General features: G+C 40.6%; 1 protein-coding gene across 9 annotated transcripts in view; it reads left to right on the plus strand.

The window, feature by feature from the left end:
* The window catches only part of LOC121584573 (bromodomain-containing protein 3), a 31,363-nt gene extending 12,255 nt beyond the window's left edge, over positions 1–19,108 (plus strand). For 8 of the 9 annotated variants that reach the window (XM_041900526.2, XM_041900532.1, XM_041900531.2 and 5 more), the window contains 4 exons: positions 49–281; positions 589–878; positions 1,389–1,514; positions 17,697–19,108. In XM_041900526.2, the coding sequence (XP_041756460.1) occupies positions 49–281; positions 589–878; positions 1,389–1,514; positions 17,697–17,815 (768 nt within the window). In that variant the 3' untranslated portion in view covers positions 17,816–19,108. The remainder of the gene's footprint in view (positions 1–48; positions 282–588; positions 879–1,388; positions 1,515–17,696) is intronic. The other variant, XM_041900534.2, reaches the window with a different exon arrangement.
* The last annotated feature ends 1,701 nt before the right edge of the window (positions 19,109–20,809 follow it).

A 20,809-nucleotide genomic window follows, 5' to 3' on the forward strand; every position in this document is an offset into this window, starting at 1 on the left:
CCAACATCTGGGCTCATAGGTGACTCTTGACTCTGCTTTTCTCCTCAGCTGAAGGCCGTTCACGAACAGCTGGCTGTTCTGTCACAGGCCCCAGTAAGTAAACCAAAGAAAAAGGAGAAAAGGGAAAAAGAGAAGAAGAAAGACAAAGAGAAGGACAAGGGGAAGGCTGATAAGGGGAAGGCTGATGACGAGAAGAAACCCAAGTCTGCACCACAAGCCAAGCCAGCAAATCAGAAGAAGGCTCCAGCCCGGAAACCAAACAGCACGGTGGTGGCTACCAGGTACTACTGCCCAGTGTTTTCTTATGTGTTTCGTAATTCATCACACTCTCCTGAGTATCACAAGTAATTTGCTCAATACTGCCGGTAACTTTTGCTTTTGGATAAATCATTGTTACTATGTCTCATGTTGCAACAGTGTTACGCAGTGCTGTGTTACACTTTGACTCGTATCCCCATGTAGCCTGATACAGACATGTCAGTCTGTCACAAATCATCTGTTCTTTGATCTTCTCTCAGTGCTAAGCTGAACATCCTGAGAGAGGCAAAAGCTGTAGGCCTAACAAAGATCTGACCAAAACTATTTCAGGCAACCGAAGAAAGGGTCCAAGGTGATGGTGGCGAACAACGAGTCTGAAGAGGAGCCGTCCCTTCCCATGTCGTACGACGAGAAGCGCCAGCTCAGCCTTGACATCAACCGTCTTCCGGGTGAGAAGTTGGGCAGGGTGGTCCACATCATCCAGTCCCGGGAGCCGTCGCTGCGTGACTCCAATCCGGACGAGATAGAGATAGACTTTGAGACACTCAAGCCGTCTACCCTCCGTGAGCTCGAACGATACGTCAAGTCCTGTTTGCAGAAAAAGCAGCGGAAACTTTTACGTAAGTTGTGAGCTATTACTTTTTCTTGGTGTTTTCACAGATGCCCTTTTCCAGTCACTAATGGTTACGGCTTCTTCAGGGATAAACCTCTCCTTTCTCTGTCTGTTGCCTAAATGCTTTAAAGCTCCCTTGCATTTGTTCCTCTAACCCCCCCTTTTGAACAGAGGTTACTCACCCTCCCACCCTTTGCACATCTGGCGTTGGTGGTTCATTGAAAATTGGCCTTCAGTTCAGATAAAATTGTCGCTCGTATGCAGTGCAGTTTGTGACAATTCACGTACAGTGCTTCTGTTGAATGCGATGACAGAAATATAGCCTAATTCAAGAGAGCAAAACTGACTTGAACTGGAACTATTGTTTTGGTCCAATTTCATTTTAAGTGGACTCGTTAGCACCACCAAAACACAGAAAAAAAACGATGTTAGAGGGGACAAAGACGTGCAGCTCTTGACACATCAGCAAGGCACCGAATGTGGGAACTTATTCCATGGCGCTGTGTGTCTCTCGCAGCGGGCATGAAGGAAAAGAGTGCCAAGTCTAAGGAAGAACTGGTTCAGGAAAAGAAGAAAGAGTTAGAAAAGAGACTACGGGACGTGAGTGGACAACTGAACCACAACAAGAAACCGCCTGAAAAAGGTACCTGTGTTTCAGAGCTCACACTGTGCAACAGGCTGCCAAATGAGCTTAGAATAGTTTAGGCAAGAGATGGGCAAGTGAAATCTAGGCCAGTGAAAACTTGAGGCCTTGATGGCTGTTTTGTTGTTGCTTTGTAGAATTAGGAGATGTTTCTCTAGTTTCAAGGATCAGTTACCCCCCCCCCTAGCGACGGTCTAGGCATGGAGCTCCTCATATCAGGAAGTGGCATAGATCTACTTGAGTCGTCACTGTCCTGTAGCTTTATGATGAGTGATTCCTCACAAAACTAGAACAGGACCATGATTTGGGGGATTTTCGTGAAATCGCATCCATAGAAGGGTCCTTTGGAGGAACGATTGTTGACATATATTTGACATTTGTGTCTTAAAGTGTAATTGAGACATAATTAAAGGAATAATCCACCCCCAGAAAGTAAACTCTTTAAACTCCTGTCAATTTTTAGAGTAGTCTGTGTTCAATGAGTGGGTAAAATAACTATTTTCACCATGTTTTAACTTTTTAAGTGGTCCGTCTGTGAAATCAGGAAATCGTGTAGGAACGCGTCATACGTATAAGGTACTCATCACTGGAGCTGTCGGATAACACACTATAACATCTCATAATGCTTTTAAAACAATTACTTGCACTCCAGATCACCAAATCAGCCAATAGATGGTATGGGCATACTTGTCTAAACATATCCATCCGTTTATATCGTCATGAAAAAGTATATATTTCACTTAGATGTGCTCAATCTAAACAGTGTACCAGATTATTCAACTCAGTTTTTTCTTCAAGTACCATCACACAATGCTCCCTGTGTGTCTGTGGGAAAGGGCCGTTGTTGTCATAGCTAGCAACGTCTGCACTCTGCACATTGAGGCAGACTGAGACGAACTGCAAGTTGAACATGGTGAGATTGTAGACTCCTAAATTGATAGTGCAGTTTGTTTAGGCGATTTTACAGCTAGCTAGCTACTTCACATGCTGATATTGACTGGTATTATTGTGTGTAGCTACGTTTGCTAGCTAGCTATCAACTAGCTAGCCAGCTCAGGGAGAGAGTATTTGAATTATGGGTTTTGTAGTCGACTTGTGCTGCAACAGATTTTCACATGCTGCTACGAACCTTGTCATAACCTTGTTCCCACAATGCTAAATAACACTGTAAATCTTACGAATTTGTGGTTTTGGGTGGAGTTTTCTTTTAATTGAAGTTGGAATATTTGTGACATTTTGGCCTTACCCAGGCCTCCTTTAAGATATAATATATAATAATATAATATGCCATTTAGCAGACTCTTTTATCCAAAGCGACTTAGTCATGTGTGCATTTTTACGTATGGGTGGTCCCGGGGATCGAACCCACTACCCTGGCGTTACAAGCGCCATGCTCTACCAATTGAGCTACAGAGGACCACCATAGACTCCATAATGTTTAATCCGTATGTGCTGCAAGTGAATTGGATCATACTTCTACAATTTTTATCATAACTATAAAACTAGGTGAGATCCCAATCTGGAACTTTGATATACAGTGGGGAAAAAAAGTATTTAGTCAGCCACCAATTGTGCAAGTTCTCCCACTTAAAAAGATGAGAGAGGCCTGTAATTTTCATCATAGGTACACGTCAACTATGACAGACAAATTGAGGAAAGAAAATCCAGAAAATCACATTGTAGGATTTTTAATGAAGTTATTTGCAAAAATATGGTGGAAAATAAGTATTTGGTCACCTACAAACAAGCAAGATTTCTGGCTCTCACAGACCTGTAACTTCTTCTTTAAGAGGCTCCTCTGTCCTCCACTCGTTACCTGTATTAATGGCACCTGTTTGAACTTGTTATCAGTATAAAAGACACCTGTCCACAACCTCAAATAGTCACACTCCAAACTCCACTATGGCCAAGACCAAAGAGCTGTCAAAGGACACCAGAAACAAAATTGTAGACCTGCACCAGGCTGGGAAGACTGAATCTGCAATAGGTAAGCAGCTTGGTTTGAAGAAATCAACTGTGGGAGCAATTATTAGGAAATGGAAGACATACAAGACCACTGATAATCTCCCTCTATCTGGGGCTCCACGCAAGATCTCACCCCGTGGGGTCAAAATGATCACAAGAACGGTGAGCAAAAATCCCAGAACCACACGGGGGGACCTAGTGAATGACCTGCAGAGAGCTGGGACCAAAGTAACAAAGCCTACCATCAGTAACACACTACGCCGCCAGGGACTCAAATCCTGCAGTGCCAGACGTGTCCCCCTGCTTAAGCCAGTACATGTCCAGGCCCGTCTGAAGTTTGCTAGAGTATATTTGGATGATCCAGAAGAGGATTGGGAGAATGTCATATGGTCAGATGAAACCAAAATATAACTTTTTGGTAAAAACTCAACTCGTCGTGATTGGAGGACAAAGAATGCTGAGTTGCATCCAAAGAACACCATACCTACTGTGAAGCATGGGGGTGGAAACATCATGCTTTGGGGCTGTTTTTCTGCAAAGGGACCAGGACGACTGATCCGTGTAAAGGAAAGAATGAATGGGGCCATGTATCGTGAGATTTTGAGTGAAAACCTTCTTCCATCAGCAAGGGCATTGAAGATGAAACGTGGCTGGGTCTTTCAGCATGACAATGATCCCAAACACACCGCCCGGGCAACGAAGGAGTGGCTTCGTAAGAAGCATTTCAAGGTCCTGGAGTGGCCTAGCCAGTCTCCAGATCTCAACCCCATAGAACATCTTTGGAGGGAGTTGAAAGTCCGTGTTGCCCAGCGACAGCCCCAAAACATCACTGCTCTAGAGGAGATCTGCATGGAGGAATGGGCCAAAATACCAGCAACAGTGTGTGAAAACCTTGTGAAGACTTACAGAAAACGTGTGACCTGTGTCATTGCCAACAAAGGGTATATAACAAAGTATTGAGAAACTTTTGTTATTGACCAAATACTTATTTTCCACCATAATTTGGAAATGAATTCATAAAAAATCCTACAATGTGATTTTCTGGATTCTTTTTTCTCATTTTGTCTGTCATAGTTGACGTGTACCTATGATGAAAATTACAGGCCTCTCTCATCTTTTTAAGTGGGAGAACTTGCACAATTGGTGGCTGACTAAATACTTTTTTCCCCCACTGTATACAGTGAGGGAAAAAAGTATTTGATCCCCTGCTGATTTTGTACGTTTGCCCACTGACAAAGACATGATCAGTCTATAATTTTAATGGTAGGTTTATTTGAACAGTGAGAGACAGAATAACAACAAAAAAATCCAGAAAAACACATGTCAAAAATGTTATAAATTGATTTGCATTTTAATGAGGGAAATAAGTATTTGACCCCTCTGCAAAACATGACTTAGTACTTGGTGGCAAAACTCTTGTTGGCAATCACAGAGGTCAGACGTTTCTTGTAGTTGGCCACCAGGTTTGCACACATCCCAGGAGGGATTTTGTTCCACTCCTCTTTGCAGATCTTCTCCAAGTCATTAAGGTTTTGAGGCTGACGTTTGGCAACTCAAACCTTCAGTTTACACAGATTTTCTATGGGATTAAGGTCTGGAGACTGGCTAGGCCACTCCAGGACCTTAATGTGCTTCTTCTTGAGCCACTCCTTTGTTGCCTTGGCCGTGTGTTTTGGGTCATTGTCATGCTGGAATACCCTTCCACGACCCATTTTCAATGCCCTGGCTGAGGGAAGGAGGTTCTCACCCAAGATTTGACGGTACATCGCCCCGTCCATCGTCCCTTTGATGCGGTGAAGTTGTCCTGTCCCCTTAACAGAAAAACACCCCCAAAGCATAATGTTTCCACCTCCATGTTTGACGGTAGGGATGGTGTTCTTGGGGTCATAGGCAGCATTCCTCCTCCTCCAAACACGGCGAGTTGAGTTGATGCCAAAGAGCTCGATTTTGGTCTCATCTGACCACAACACTTTCACCCAGTTCTCCTCTGAATCATTCAGATGTTCATTGGCAAACTTCAGACGGGCCAGTATATGTGCTTTCTTGAGCAGGGGGACCTTGCGGGCGCTGCAGGATTTCAGTCCTTCACGGCGTAGTATGTTACCAATTGTTTTCTTGGTGACTATGGTCCCAGCTGCCTTGAGATCATTGACAAGATCCTCCCGTGTAGTTCTGGGCTGATTCCTCACCGTTCTCATGATCATTGCAACTCCACGAGGTGAGATCTTGCATGGAGCCCCAGGCCGAGGGAGATTGACAGTTCTTTTGTGTTTCTTCCATTTGCGAATAATCGCACCAACTGTTGTCACCTTCTCACCAAGCTGCTTGGTGATGGTCTTGTAGCCCATTCCAGCCTTGTGTAGGTCTACAATCTTGTCCCTGACATCCTTGGAGAGCTCTTTGGTCTTGGCCATGGTGGAGAGTTTGGAATCTGATTGATTGATTGCTTCTGTGGACAGGTGTCCACAGAAGCAATCAAACTGAGATTAGGAGCACTCCCTTTAAGAGTGTGCTCCTAATCTCAGCTCGTTACCTGTATAAAAGACACCTGGGAGCCAGAAATCTTTCTGATTGAGAGGGAGTCAAATACTTATTTCCCTCATTAAAATGCAAATCAACTTATAACATTTTTGACATGCGTTTTTCTGGATTTTTTTGTTGTTATTCTGTCTCTCACTGTTCAAATAAACCTACCATTAAAATTATAGACTGATCATTTCTTTGTCAGTGGGCAAACGTACAAAATCAGCAGGGGATCAAATACTTTTTTCCCTCACTGTATGCCTGTGTATCAGGGTTTCTTTCTTAAACTATTGGTCAGGGTATGTGAGAGGTGGATCGCGAGTTATGAGAATACATCTATAATCACATCTATAATTAATTTAGGTCGCTTGGAGGACAATTTGGGTCACGGGAGGACGATTAATTTCTCATTTGGGTCTCGAGCTAAAAAAGTTTAAGAACCCCTGCCGTAGATTTACAGAATGAAATAACACATATGGAATCATGTAGTAACCAAAAAAAGTGTTAAACAAATAAAAATATATTTTAGAGTTTAGATTCTTCAAAGTTGCCACCCTTTGCCTTGATGACAGCTTTGCACAACCAGCTTCACCTGGAATCCTTTTCCAACAGTCTTGAAGGAGTTCCCACATATGCTGAGCATTTGTTAGCTGCTTTTCCTTCACTCTGCAGTCCAACTCATCCCAAACCATCTCAATTGGGTTGATTGTGGAGGCCAGGTCATCTGATGCAGCACTCCATCACTCTCCTTCTTGGTCAAATAGCCCTTACACAGCCTGGAGGTGTGTTTTGGGACATTGTCCTGTTGAAAAACAAATGATAGTCCCACTAAGCACAAACCAGATGGGATGGCGTATCGCTGCAGAATGCTGTGGTAGCCATGCTGGTTAAGTGTGCCTTGATTTCTAAATAAATCACTGATAGTGTCACCAGCAAAGCACCATCACACCACCTCCTCCATGCTTCACGGTGGGAACCACACATGCAGAGATCATCCGTTCACCTACTCTGCGTCTCACAAAGACACGGCGGTTGGAACCAAAAATCTCAAATTTGGACTCATCAGACCAAAGCACAGATTTCCACCGGTCTAATGTCCATTGCTTGTGTTTCTTGGCACAAGCAAGTCTCTTCTTCTTATTGGTGTCCTTTAGTAGTGGTTTCTTTGCAACAATCCGACCATGAAGGCCTGAATCACGCAGTCTCCTCTGAACAGTTGATGTTGAGATGTGTCTGTTACTTGAACTCTATGAAGCATTTATTTGGGCTGCAATTTCTGAGGCTGGTAACTCTAATGAACTTATCCTCTGCAGCAGAGGTAACTCTGGGTCTTCATTTCCTGTGGCAGTCCTCATGAGAGCCAGTTTTATCATAGCGCTTGATGGTTTTTGTGACTGCACTTGAAGAAACTTTCCAAGTTCTTGAAATGCTCCGTATTGACTGACCTTCATGTCTTAAAGTAATGATGGACTGTCGTTTCTCTTTGCCTATTTGAGCTGTTCTTGCCATAATATGGACTTGGTCTATTACCAAATAGGACTATCTTCTGTATACCACCCCTACCTTGTCACACCACAACTGATTGGCTCAAACGCATTAAGAAGGAAATAAATTCCACAATTTAACTTTTAAGAAGGCAACACCTGTTAATTGAAATGCATTCCAGGTGACTACCTCATGAAGCTGGTTGAGAGAATGCCAAGAGTGTGCACAGTTGTCATCAAGGCAAAGGGTGGCTACTTTGAAGAATTTGTTTAACAATGTTTTTGGTTACTACATGATTCCATATGTGTTATTTCATAGTTTTGATGTCTTCTATTATTCTACAATGTAGAAAATAGTAAAAATAAAGAAAAACTCTGGAATGAGTAGGTGTGTCAACTTTTGACTTGTATAGTATATTATGATCAACAACATATTGAAACATTTGCCAAATGAAACGGTTTTTTTCCTTCAATATTCATGTTTAGATTGATCTTTATTCATAAATGAATGCAAGAAATAGTTTTAAAAAATCAAAATACTACTCATATTACAGAGCAAGCGGTAAAGCTTAATATGGCAGATGAAACATTATAGTGTCAAAAGGAGGCCTGAGTAAGGCCAAAATGTCAAATGTTTGAACTTCAATTAATTATTTCTCAATTATGCTTTAAGATACAAATGTCAAATAAAGTAATCAATCTTCCTCCAAAGGACACTTCTATGGATTAAATTTAGTGAAAATCCCCCAAATCATGGTCCTCTTTTGTTCTAGTTTTGTGATCAATCACACTGATGGCACATAGTGATAGACAATCAATAGAAATAATACAAACATGGAATGGGACTAGGGCTTACCCCATTTAGCCGACTGGTCGATGTTTTGGTCGATAGGCTGTTGATCGAACAATATATCTTTAGTTGAGCAGTAGCAAAAAATTTTTTTTGACATATCATGGTGTACAAAACACCTGTCTGAGTGGACTGATCCATTCAGGAGGCCGTGGGGATGACACAGTCCATCAGTCTAAGACGTGCTACTGAAATTGTATATGGTTATATTACAAAAGAACAATGGTGCAACGCTAATAAAAATAATATTATTTTATGTAAAATGTGCTTTCTCCCACGTTGGATAGTGGCTGCTGTCCACGGTTCAGAAACACATCAGTGTGATGTTGAATTGGCGCCTTTTCCTAGACCATGTTGCTATGTGCATAATAGCAAATTTAACCAGCATATTGGTGTTGAGAACAATGCGGCAGAGGAAAACAGCCCTTGCATTATTGTCTAAGAAAAGTGAGGAAAGGAAACGCCAATTTAGTTAGGTCTATAATCAATAGCCTAACTGTTAAATGTGTCTGGCTTTATAAATCATCAATATATCTACAGGAATAAGACAGATCCTGCTTCTGTTGCCTGTTTGTTTAATAGCCTACTGATTCCGTGAGCACCAAGCCTCACGCAATGACATGTCAAGTAAACAATTTGGCTGTTTTTAATCTTTGCTTTGCTGTAATAAAGGCCTTACGTTTGTTTTTGTTAGAACAGCCTCTCTGGTATTATTTATAATTTATTTTGTGTTCCAAATTGTCCAAAAAATTATATTTATAATAATAATAACGCTCCTTTTTTCTTGATCTCCTTGTTGTTGTTGTTATTATGATCATAAGTAATGTCATTATCATTAGTAGGCTTAGTATAGCAGCCTTGTATAACCAACATTGAGCTGTAAGCCTAAGAGTGCATCCTGTTTAGTCTTAATACCGTAACTTACTTAGGCCTATATTTCAATACTTATATAGGCTACTGTATCAATCAATAATTCATTTGTTCATGTCATCACACAGCATACGTCATTCATGATTTGAAATGCAATCAAGCATTTTAGTTTTAAGATAAAATAAAGCGAGCCTTGAATAATTAACTTAAACAATAAATAAACCGTTCCATTTCGCAAATTGCATTCACAAATGAATGCGACTGTTTTTAGCTGTAATAAAGGTAACAACAGACTCTGGTACGCTTATCATTTATTTAGTGTTTACATTGTTCCAAACGGTCAGAAATAGTATATTGTAATCTATACAGCACCTGTTTGGCACACATAATATGCACGCAGCACTTTCTCCTTACCTTATTTTTCTTGATCTCCAGTATTTTCCACAACTAGTCAAATTTATTCCACACATCTGACTTTCCCTTTGCCTCCTGAGCAACCAGTAAACATTCCCCCGTTTCGAGTTTATTTGTCATGTCCTCTGCATCCATTTAGCTGTCACATGTGTTACGGTGTTCAGTTTGTTATAACCAATTTATTGATGTGATTATGATATGCTATAGGTCAGGCCCTATTGTGCCCTATTCGGACAGGATTAGTTTTACTGGGGGAGGTCGGGTAATGTAATTATGTGCACGAGCACAAAACACCACATCTGTAATTTTAGTCCCGTCCGAATCTGCCATGTCAGTAATTTTTACATGGCAGGAGAGTAACAATTCCAGCCAGAATAACCTACTCCAAGGTCCCCTGATAATACTAGTCCCGTGCGAATCGACATCCCTGTGTTTTGAGAGTCTGAGTTTGACAGGTGTTGCTCGCGGTTTGCGCAAGAAAACAATAACTGATTTGATAAATTGAACTGAGTGCTGCTTATAAGCTATAAATGAATGGCCTACGTGTAGCCTATCAACTTTCACAGTGAATGCTTTTGTTTATGTGTTTTGTGCGTGTTAATTGAATATTGCCAAATGCATCAGTAAAAAATATTGAGCCTATTTAATGGAACCCTTGCTGTTAATAGATCGCAAAGCCACATACAACTGACCTAAACGTTTGTAAATGATAAGTTAACTTTCTCATCCATAGCCTTAAAACGCATCTCAAGTGCAATTGCACTGTCCCAGGTAGCACAAACAACTGGCTCACATCTGGCCTGATTCCGTAATTCCAGATCTAAAACTGCTGGCAGACGGATCCGGCCCGAGTCCGAAATGAATGACAGTACAGACTAGGCCCGAGTCATTCGGCCCAGATCTGGCAGCCTGAACTGAGCCAAAGCTGCTATTTTAGGGCCAGAATCTGCCCAACAATGTCCCAAATCCACTTGATTCTACCCCTCCCCCACTATTTTGTATTTATTATTAAATGTAGGTAGTAATATTGCAGCTATCAACCGAAATATGAACAACAAATACATTACATTTTCTCATTTTGAAACTTTTATTTAAATAGATGAAATGTACTTTGTGTAGGTGTCATCCCTCAACAGGCACTACGTATGTACAGTAGCAAGGATGTACCCTAATAAATGTCATTCGAAAACAGCTTAAACAAACTTTAATGCAGCTACTTTGACGTTATTCTATCTGCAGAGTTGACACGACTGTGTTAGCCATAGTTGGCTAGCTAGCAAGCAAGGGATAAGAACATTTCTAGCCTGCATAGCAATCAAACAAATATAATGAACAACACGTCTGCTTCCCTAGCAACCTAACTGATAGAACTAACAACCAGATTTAGTGGAAGGGTGAAATAGTATGAATTTACTTATCAAAATCTCAATGAAAACATGTAATTTTTAACAGTAAATGTGTGCTTGTTTTCTTTGGCAACCGTGGTATAAGCGGGATAAATGCCGCCGCTCTGTACATTATCTGGAACTAATAAACTAATAAACTAAAAAGCAGTACCAAGTAATCCATTATTTCCAGATAATGTACAAAGCATCAGTGTTTATCCCTTACATGTATGTACAGTACCAGTCAAAAGTTTGGACACACCTACTCATTCAAGGGTTTTCCTTGATTTTTATTTACTATTTTTTACATTGTAGAATAATAGTGAAAACATCAAAACTATGAAATAACTCATATGGAATCATGTAGTAACCAAAAAAAGTGTTAAACAAATGAAAAATATATTTTATATTTCAGATTCTTCAAATTGCCACCCTTTGCCTTGATGACAGCTTTGCACAATGTAGAAAATAGTAAAAATAAAGAAAAACCCTTGAATGAGTAGGTGTGTCCAAACTTTTGACTGGGACTGTGTTTATGTAAATGTGTCTATGTCTCTCTGGGTCTATCCGCCCTTTCCTTGCTGTGTTCGGTCCTCTCCTTTCTGCCTCCGTCTCTGTCTGGTGCAAGCTGCAGCCACCTTATGACGAACTTCTCCGTCTCTCCATCTGTAGCTTTGGATGTGAAGGTTTCTCCTGACAGCACCTTAGAATAACAGAAAAAAAGAGCAAAAGAAGTAGTTACAACAATTAGTCCGATTTTGACACCACACAAAAGTCTATACAGTGTTTGTTTTCAGTTAAACAGGCCTATGTTTGGTTCTGATGGGGTAGAACAGTTCAACTAAGCTCAATAAGCATTTATAACTTATTTTCTTCAAGAATCAATGGGTATACAGTGCCTAGTGAAAGTCTACACACCCTTGAACAGTTTTCACATTTGAGATCGACTCCTTTTTCTGTACAGCCACACCAGCTCAGGCTCAGGGTGCCAGCCTTCAGATTCACATTTTGAGAATTTTGAGTATTTGTCGCACGGTGGTGGAAGGTGGAGACAGTCCATCAGAGGCTGAGGGTGGAGAGACTGAGTCTGCTGTTAGGGAGATAAACAAGATGACATGGGGTTCAAGTTCATCATTCAACCTATAGAATGTTTTTTTTACATTATACTTCCAGTTATTATTAGTGGAAAGTTAAAATGTATTGTTAACCAGAATGGGTGGACTGTAATTGTTGTTCAACAAATAATACGTTATTATGAGTGATAACTGGGGCAGCAGGTAGCTTAGTGGGTAAGAGCGTTGTGCCGGTAACCGAAAGGTCGCTCGTTCTAATCGAGCCGACTAGTTGAAAGATCTGTCGATGTGCCCTTAAGCAAGGCACTTAACCCTAATTGCTCCTGTAAGTCGCTCTGGATAAGAGCATCTGCTAAATGACAACAACAAAAAATGTTGTCACATACGTTTCTGGCTGTGAACAGTCAAGAGTATTTGGCGCATGGTGGTGGAAGATGGAGACAGTCCATCAGAGAGGCTGAGGGTAGAGAGACGGAGTCTGCTGGCTGGAAGACAAACAAGAAGCATGTTTTGTCGAGCACATCGCTTTACATGGGGTTCAAGTGAGGAATGGAATAACATGGAAACTAATCATTCAACCTATAGAATGTTGTTTTACATTATACTTACAGTTAATTTTCTTTTTTTATAGATTTGCTTTTCAATGAACGTAGACAGCAGCTGATTGACCCATTGACTGTATAGGGTCAACCATGAATAGTTTCGCAAAACGATTTATTGTTTTGTGGTCGACCACTACCTAGATCCAAATAATTCAGGTAGCTAACATTACACAGAACCACCGGGACCGTATGGAAAAAAAACTATATATTGTATGTGTTACTGTAATTCAGCGTTTAGCTGCAATAGTACACATGAAATGAAAACAACCATTATCATCATCATCATCACTGAATCTTGGAGCGCTCTTTGCCATCTCTGCTCGAGACAAGTTGGGGATCGCGCAAGTTCTTTGTGACTCACTGGACATAGCTACAGTAGCTAGCGTAGCTGACTGTTCGCTAGATAGCTATGTTAACCGGGTGCTTTCTTGCCTAGTCTAAGCTAGACTACCGATGTTTTACAAACAAAAATACGAGCTAGCTCAATTAACTACCTAATATCACATAGGCTAGACCCTAAACGTTTTGACATAACTAGCTACCTCTGCTCTAACAATTAGCTAAGATAGCTAGCTAACATTAACGTTAGTTGACGTTAATGGAGAAACTTTGACAACAACCATGACCAGTCCATAAATTAAGCTAGCTACAATGTCACAAACTAATTTGTGACTGCTACGAAATACACTACTACAAATACAATAGCTACAATTACCTATTATGAACCTTTTGGTACCTTCTCCGTCTGGCCTCGACTGTTAACCAGCTGACTGACTCTCACAATGACCGTTGGAAAGTCAGGCGCCGAGGCCTGCTCAAGCTGCTAGTTTAGTTTATTAATTCGACCATGTAAAAAAACAAGCACACATAAAACCTGAGGTAATGTTAGCTCCCTATTAAGGATACTTCAGCAAGCGTTGATGTTGGCAATTGACGATACATGTACAGTTGAAGTCAGAAGTTTACATACACTTAGGTTGGGGTCATTAAAACTAGTTTTTCAACCACTCCACAACTTTCTTGTTAACAAACTAAAGTTTTGGCAAGTCGGTCAGGACAACTACTTTGTGCATGACACAAGTAATTTTTCCAACAATTGTTTACAGACAGATTATTTCACTTATAATTTTCTGTATCACACTTCCAGTGGGTCAGACGTTTACATACACTAAGTTGACACTGCCTTTAAACAGCTTGGACATTTTCAGAAAATTATGTAATGGCTTTAGAAGCTTCTGATAGGCTAATTGACATAATTTGAGTCAATTGGAGGTGTACCTGTGGATGTATTTCAAGGCCTAACTTCAAATTCAGTGCCTCTTTGCTTGACATCATGGAAAAATCAAAAGAAATCAGCCAAGAAACCTCAGAAAAGAAATTGTAGACCTCCAAGTCTGGTTCATCCTTGGGAGCAATTTCCAAACGCCTGAAGGTACCACGTTCATCTGTACAAACAATAGTACGCAAGTATAAACACCATTGGACCACGCAGCCGTCATACCGGTAAGGAAGGAGACGTGTCCTGTCTCCTAGAAATTAACGTACTTTGGTGCGAAAAGTGCAAATCAATCCCAGAACAACAGCAAATGACCTTGTGAAGATGCTGGAGGAAACAGGTACAAAAGTATCTATATCCACAGTAAAAACAAGTCCTATATCGACATAACCTGAAAGGCCACTCAGCAAGGAAGAAGCCACTGCTCCAAAACTGCCATAAAAAAGCCAGACTACAGTTTGCAACTGCACATGGGGACAAAGATCGTACTTTTTGGAGAAATGTCCTCTGGTCTGATGAAACAAAAATAGAACTGTTTGGCCATAATGACCATTGTTGTGTTTGGAGGAAAAAGGGAGTCCTTGCAAGCCGAAAAACACCATCCCAACCGTGAAGCACAGGGATGGCAGCATCATGCTGTGGGGGTGCTTTGCTGCAGTAGGGATTGGTGCACTTCACAAAATAGATGGCATCATGAGGAAGGAAAATTATGTGGATATATTGAAGCAACATCTCAAGACATCAGTCAGGAAGTTAAAGCTTGGTCGCAAATGGGTCTTCCAAATGGACAATGACCCCAAGCATACTTCCAAAGTTGTGGCAAAATGGCTTAAGGACAACAAAGTCAAGGTATTGGAGTGGCCATCACAAAGCCCTGACCTCAATCCTATAGAAAATGTGTGGGCAGAACTGAAAAAGCGTGTGCGAGCAAGGAGGCCTACAAACCTGACTCAGTTACACCAGCTCTGTCAGGAGGAATGGGCCAAAATTCACCCAACTTATTGTGGGAAGCTTGTGGAAGGCTACCCGAAATGTTTAACCCAAGTTAAACAATTTAAAGGCAATGCTACCAAACACTAATTGAGTGTATGTAAACTTCTGACCCACTGGGAATGTGATGAAATAATTAAAAGCTGAAATAAATCATTCTCTACTATTATTCTGACATTTCACATTCTTAAAATAAAGACAGGGATTTTTTACTAGGATTAAATGTCAGGAATTGTGAAATACTGAGTTTAAATGTATTTGGCTAAGGTGTATGTAAACTTCCGACTTCAACTGTATGCTGCCATTTGATATATTGAAAATTACAATCACAGATTTGTAAAACAGACAGGAAATAGCAGCCTATTGTTGACTTGGTGGTTTCAATCATGAATTAAACTTTGTCTATGTTCAGGTTCAGGATAAATGTGGCATGCAACCTTGGGTTATGACAAAGAAACACTATGACTGAATTACACAGTTTTTAATTTACCCGGTTTAGATACGCTGTTTTATTTTCTTCTGTCTTCTCAGAATGCGCAGGCAGCCCATATAACGTTAGCTAACATTACTGTCAAAAGTTCCATGCAGGAAAATGTTCGCTGTCTCACAAATATGAGGTGTGCAAAAATAATACATGACATTAAGCAGATGCTTTTATCCAAAGTGACAGTATGCATGCATTCATTTTTTCTTTTTTCTTTTTTTCCGTTGACTGTCATGGTGGTTATTTATTTTTCTATTTTAATAAGCTATAGACTCAATTTGTAACAGTTTAATAAGCTATTGCAATAATTCAACATGCATGGTTGTAGGCTGCATCACTCCTTCGTCGGGCACGCTCCGCTCTTGATATCATTAGGCCTACGTTTTTATAAAATACAATTGTTTTACCGCCTAGGCTACAACAACACTTTTTTTTTGTTAGTACACATTTATTGTCTAGGCTGTAAACTGCTGTGATGTAGGCTAATTTGAATTACCGCTCAAACATCCTTTTGTGTTTCATGCTGAATTGTGTTTCACTGGATCAGTTATGGGTTTATTATAGACAGTTTACAAGGTCCTGAAAATTACATTAGGCCACTCAAATGACTTATTTTGTCAGGATGTATCAGCGTTTACAGATAGGCCAGAGCCTATTTTTCTACAGTAGGCCTATGACACTGAGATGTGCTGTCTGTCGTGGATCATGTTTCCCAAGTCGTCCTGATTTTGCCGAGCTTGACCCGTATGAAGCCCCCAGAGTCGATATAGAGTCCCCTGAGTCTCAAAAGGAATGGGCCCGAACCCACCGTGTTGACTGGGGTTTAGCTCGCATCTGAAGGCTGAGGGGCATTTGGGACGTACTGAGGATCGCTAAAATATCCTAACGATTATGATCACACTTCCTCAATTCAAATATTATGGCGACACTATACCAAATCACATTTTATTTGCCACATGCGCCAATTACAACAGGTGTAGACCTTACAGTGAAATGCTTACTTACAAGCCCTTAACCAACAATGCAGTTTTAAGAAAAATGTGTTAAGTAAAAAAATAAAGTAATTAAAGAGCAGCAGTAAAATAAAATAACAGTAGGGAGGCTATATACAAGAGGTATTGGTACAGAGTCAATGTGCGGGGGCACAGGTTAGTTGGTTTGGTATGGTTTAGAAACTTGAAAACCAAGCTTGAGTTATCAGTGTGGCCCTATCACCTGGACATTATGAAATACTGTATCTTCATGCCTAGAATAAAAACCTCCAGGATTCCGTCATAACTGTCAATTTATTGAAAAAAAGAATTACAGGGAGCAGTTTGGAAAAAAAACTAATCCCGTCCGAATCGTCCTCTGGAATAACGGACATTCTGGAGTAATAATTACATAACCAACATTCTCTAGTAATACTTGTCCCATGCTATAGGTCTTTGGTCACGTGCATGCGATGCATACATGTGTCACGTAAAGAGAGCAAGGGTTGAGGGAATAGGGAGTGTTTTTCCTAAACAAATGAGGGATTTCGGTAGCCTAGCTTTTCAGTCAGAAATGGCTGTAATTCTGTTACAACTTCAGCAACACGGACAGCGCGATAAAAACGTTGATCTGTGGTGGTCGCTGCAGCAGGGAGGGGAGAGAGACAAGTACTAGTCACACAGTCACTTGCTGTTTTTTTTTTTTAACACAGTGCAGCAAGTCTGGGCCCGGCACAATCAAATAAATTGCTGGTTGGACTCCCTCTAGTCATTTGTGTGTCTTAGTTATTTAAGCAAAAAGTGTGCTTAAAGCATCAGACAAGCTCAGTGAATATAGTTGATTTGATTAAAACACGTAGGATGTGTCAATATATGGAGAAATAAACGTTTTAAAATTTCGATTGGTCGAAAGAACAGATGACTCTTGGTCGACCAAGATTTTGTTGTTGTTGGGGACAGCCTTAAATGGGACAAATTTTTCGGTGTTTCTGCATTAGGCTTTAGCCATGGAGGGAAATAGAACAGATTCAGACATTTCTGTAGGAAACTCTTTCTCAGACTGCTTGGATGGCTACCTCTTTTTCTCCTCTAACCATGCACCTCGAAAGTGTTTGTCATTGAACAATGTCACCATAACTGCATCTTAAATGTAAGTAGTATTGAGTGGATGTGGCCTATTACTAATTATGCCACTTTGGGCTTTGTATAATATATTGTCCATTGACGCTCTCTGTGAAAAGGATGATTTGACTGTGTGCCTCAGTATTAACCCTCGCCTCCTTCCTTCTCTGCAGAGAAGTCAGGCTCGGCGCCAGCAGGGGGCGCCTCTCGGCTGAGCGGAAGCAGCAGCTCCTCTGACTCTGGCAGCAGCAGCTCCAGTGGCTCCAGCTCAGAAAGCAGTGACTCCGATTGATCAGAGAAAGACCCCCCATACCCTGAGTCCCTCTCTCACCTTAGGTAATTTACCCCCCTTTTTAGCTAGTAGAGTACTCTCTTTTTTTTCTTCCCCTGGATGACTTTTATAAGATAAAGAAGACTTTCGATGACTGAGGATATTGATAATGTTTTGTATTTAGAAATGTCTTTAGAGACAAAGTAGGAAACGTGTAAGAAGATATAGCTGACGGAACATAGTCAGGGTTTGTTTTTGCTGGCCCTCAAAGGGAAATGCCTGGTATCACCAGAACAACATGTTAGTTATTTTAATTGAAGAGAAAAAAGATTTCTGCTTTACATGGGTGCTCGTAGCTGAATCTACTTTGAAAGACTGTTATACAAGTAGGAAATCTTTAAGAAACACTAAGATTGATTTTGGTTTGGACAACATTGTCTCAAGGGACAAATACGGTCTTTCTCTTCCTGGGATGGCTGTTGCCTGTAGTTTGACCTTTGCCACCTCACAACATTCCATTCATTTTTTTGGACTGTATGGATACAGCTATATTGAAGAAATTAAGATAATTGTTATTTTTATGATCATACATCTAATTTCCATTGACAATGTCAAACAAATGGTTACTGGTCATCTATCGCAAAGAATTGGAAACTGTTTATTTTTGTTATCAATCTTCCATGCTCCAATCAGTGTTTAAATCTGTTATGTCTCAAGGGTCTGTTAAAATATAGTTGTGGGTTAACACTAGACTGTGGTTGAATAGTACATTGACTTAATCATGGCCCTATCTGTATTTCCTGAGGATATTTTATCTACACATTTGTGGCAAAGTAAAGTTGCTATTCGAACACCTTTTGCTGATTGTCTAATTATCTTTTTTGTGTCTCATATTTTCTTAGCAGTGTTTGCTTTGATATTCTGCATCACGTATGTGGAGCATATACAAATGAACTTTTTTGGTTTGATACCTCCCAAAGTAATGTATTACTAGATGTACTCATACCTTTAACATCTGCTTCTCAAAGAGTTCACCTGATGATTTGTCAGGTGATTTCTTTTATCAAGCAGTTGAGACTGGGTTTGGAGTTTCTATGTTTTTCTCAATTTTATTCGATAGTTCTTGACACTTCTATTGTCACTGTCCTTTACATGTATCTCTATGCAGCCAGTGTTTAATGTTAAATGATCCCCTCCTAAGATGTTTTAACACACATCACATACTCTTGTGGTTTGTTTCCTGACCTGTTTGTATATTTGGCATGTGCCATATCTGACAACTTTCATTATTGAATGAAATAACTATTTCCTTTGTCTGTGTATGGGCTAGTCTTTCATTTGAACATGATGGTTATATTCCAAATGTAGGTGAATTAACACTTACAGTATAGCCTGTTTCTTTTAAGAGTGGAGAGCAATGGGCTCTCCGTCTCATCTATGTAATCGACTAAACACCACATGTACAAAAACTCAATTGGTTTACTCAAGACAGAACATTTGAATCTAAAAGTAAGTCATCTTATAGATGATATTTTGTTAACATTTGAGCATTGCAAAGACCTCTGTAAACAAAGCTACACTGAACAAAAATATAAACACAACATTAGTTCATCTAAGGAAATCAGTCGATTTAAATAAATAAATGAGGCCCTAATCTATTGATTTCACATGAATGGGAATACAGATATGCATCTGTTGGTCACAGATACCTTAAAGGTAGAGGTGTAGATCAGAAAACCAGTCAGTATCTGGTATGACCACCATTTGCCTCGTGCAGCGCGACACATCTCCTTCGCATAAAGTTCATCAGGCTACTGATTTTGCCTGTGTATTGTTGTCCCATTACTCTTCAATGGCTGTGCGAAGTTGCTGGATATTGGCGGGAACTGGAGCACGCTGTCGTACACGTCGATTCAGAGCAACCCAAACATGCTCAATGGGTGACATGTCTGGTGAGTTTGCAGGCCATGGAAAAACTGGGACATTTTCAGCTTCGAAGGAATTGTGTACAGATCCTTGCAACATGGGGCCGTGCATTATCATGCTGAAACATGAGGTGATGGAGGCGGATGAACGGCTGCATGACAGTGGCCATCAAAGGTGAGCATTTGCCCACTGAAGTCGGTTACGACGCCAAACTGCAGTCAGGTCAAGACCCTGGTGAGGACGACGAGCACGCAGATGAGCTTCCCTGATACGGTTTCTGACAGTTTGTGCCGAAATTCTTCGGTTGTGCAAACCCACATTTTCATCAGGCGGGCTGGACTATCCCACAGGTAAAGACGCCTGATGTGGAGGTCCTGGGCTGGCGTGGTTCCTCGTGGTCTGAGGTTGAGGGCGGTTGGACGTAATGCCAAATTCTCTAAAATGACGTTGGTAGAGAAATTAACATTCCGTTTTCTGGCAACAGCTCTGGTGGACAGTCCTGCAGTCAGCATGCCAATTGTACGCTCCCTCAAAACTTGGGACATCTGTGGCGTTGTGTGACAAAACTTCACATTTTAGAGTGGCCTTTTATTGTCCCCAGCACAAGGTACACCTGTGTAAGGATCATGCTGTTTAATCAGCTTCTTGATATGCCACACCTGTCAGGTGGATGGATTATCTCGGCAAAGGAAAAATGCCTACTGACAGGGATGTAAACAAATGTGTGCACAAATATTGAGAGAAGTAAGCTTTTTGTGCCTATGGAAAATTTCTGGGATCTTTTATTTCAGCTCATGAAACATGGGACCAACACTTTACATGTTGCATTTATATTTTTGTTCAGTGTAGTTAAGTGTCCTAATAAACAATCTAGTCCAAATTCAGAATAATGTATTCAAACTGCTTGTTTACCCTGTACAAATACACCTGTTGTGACTGGATTTTTACTATTATGTATGTGAGGTGGTAAGTGTATTTTCGATCGATTTGAGATCATTTACAATGGCAGTTCATGAAGCTGAGATCATTCAGTTAGTTGCTAGTAGTGGTGATGTTTTAAACTTTTATCGGCTAAATTACCATTAACTC

Source organism: Coregonus clupeaformis, chromosome 16 (assembly GCF_020615455.1).
Source record: "Coregonus clupeaformis isolate EN_2021a chromosome 16, ASM2061545v1, whole genome shotgun sequence".
NCBI classification, from domain to species: domain Eukaryota; kingdom Metazoa; phylum Chordata; class Actinopteri; order Salmoniformes; family Salmonidae; genus Coregonus; species Coregonus clupeaformis.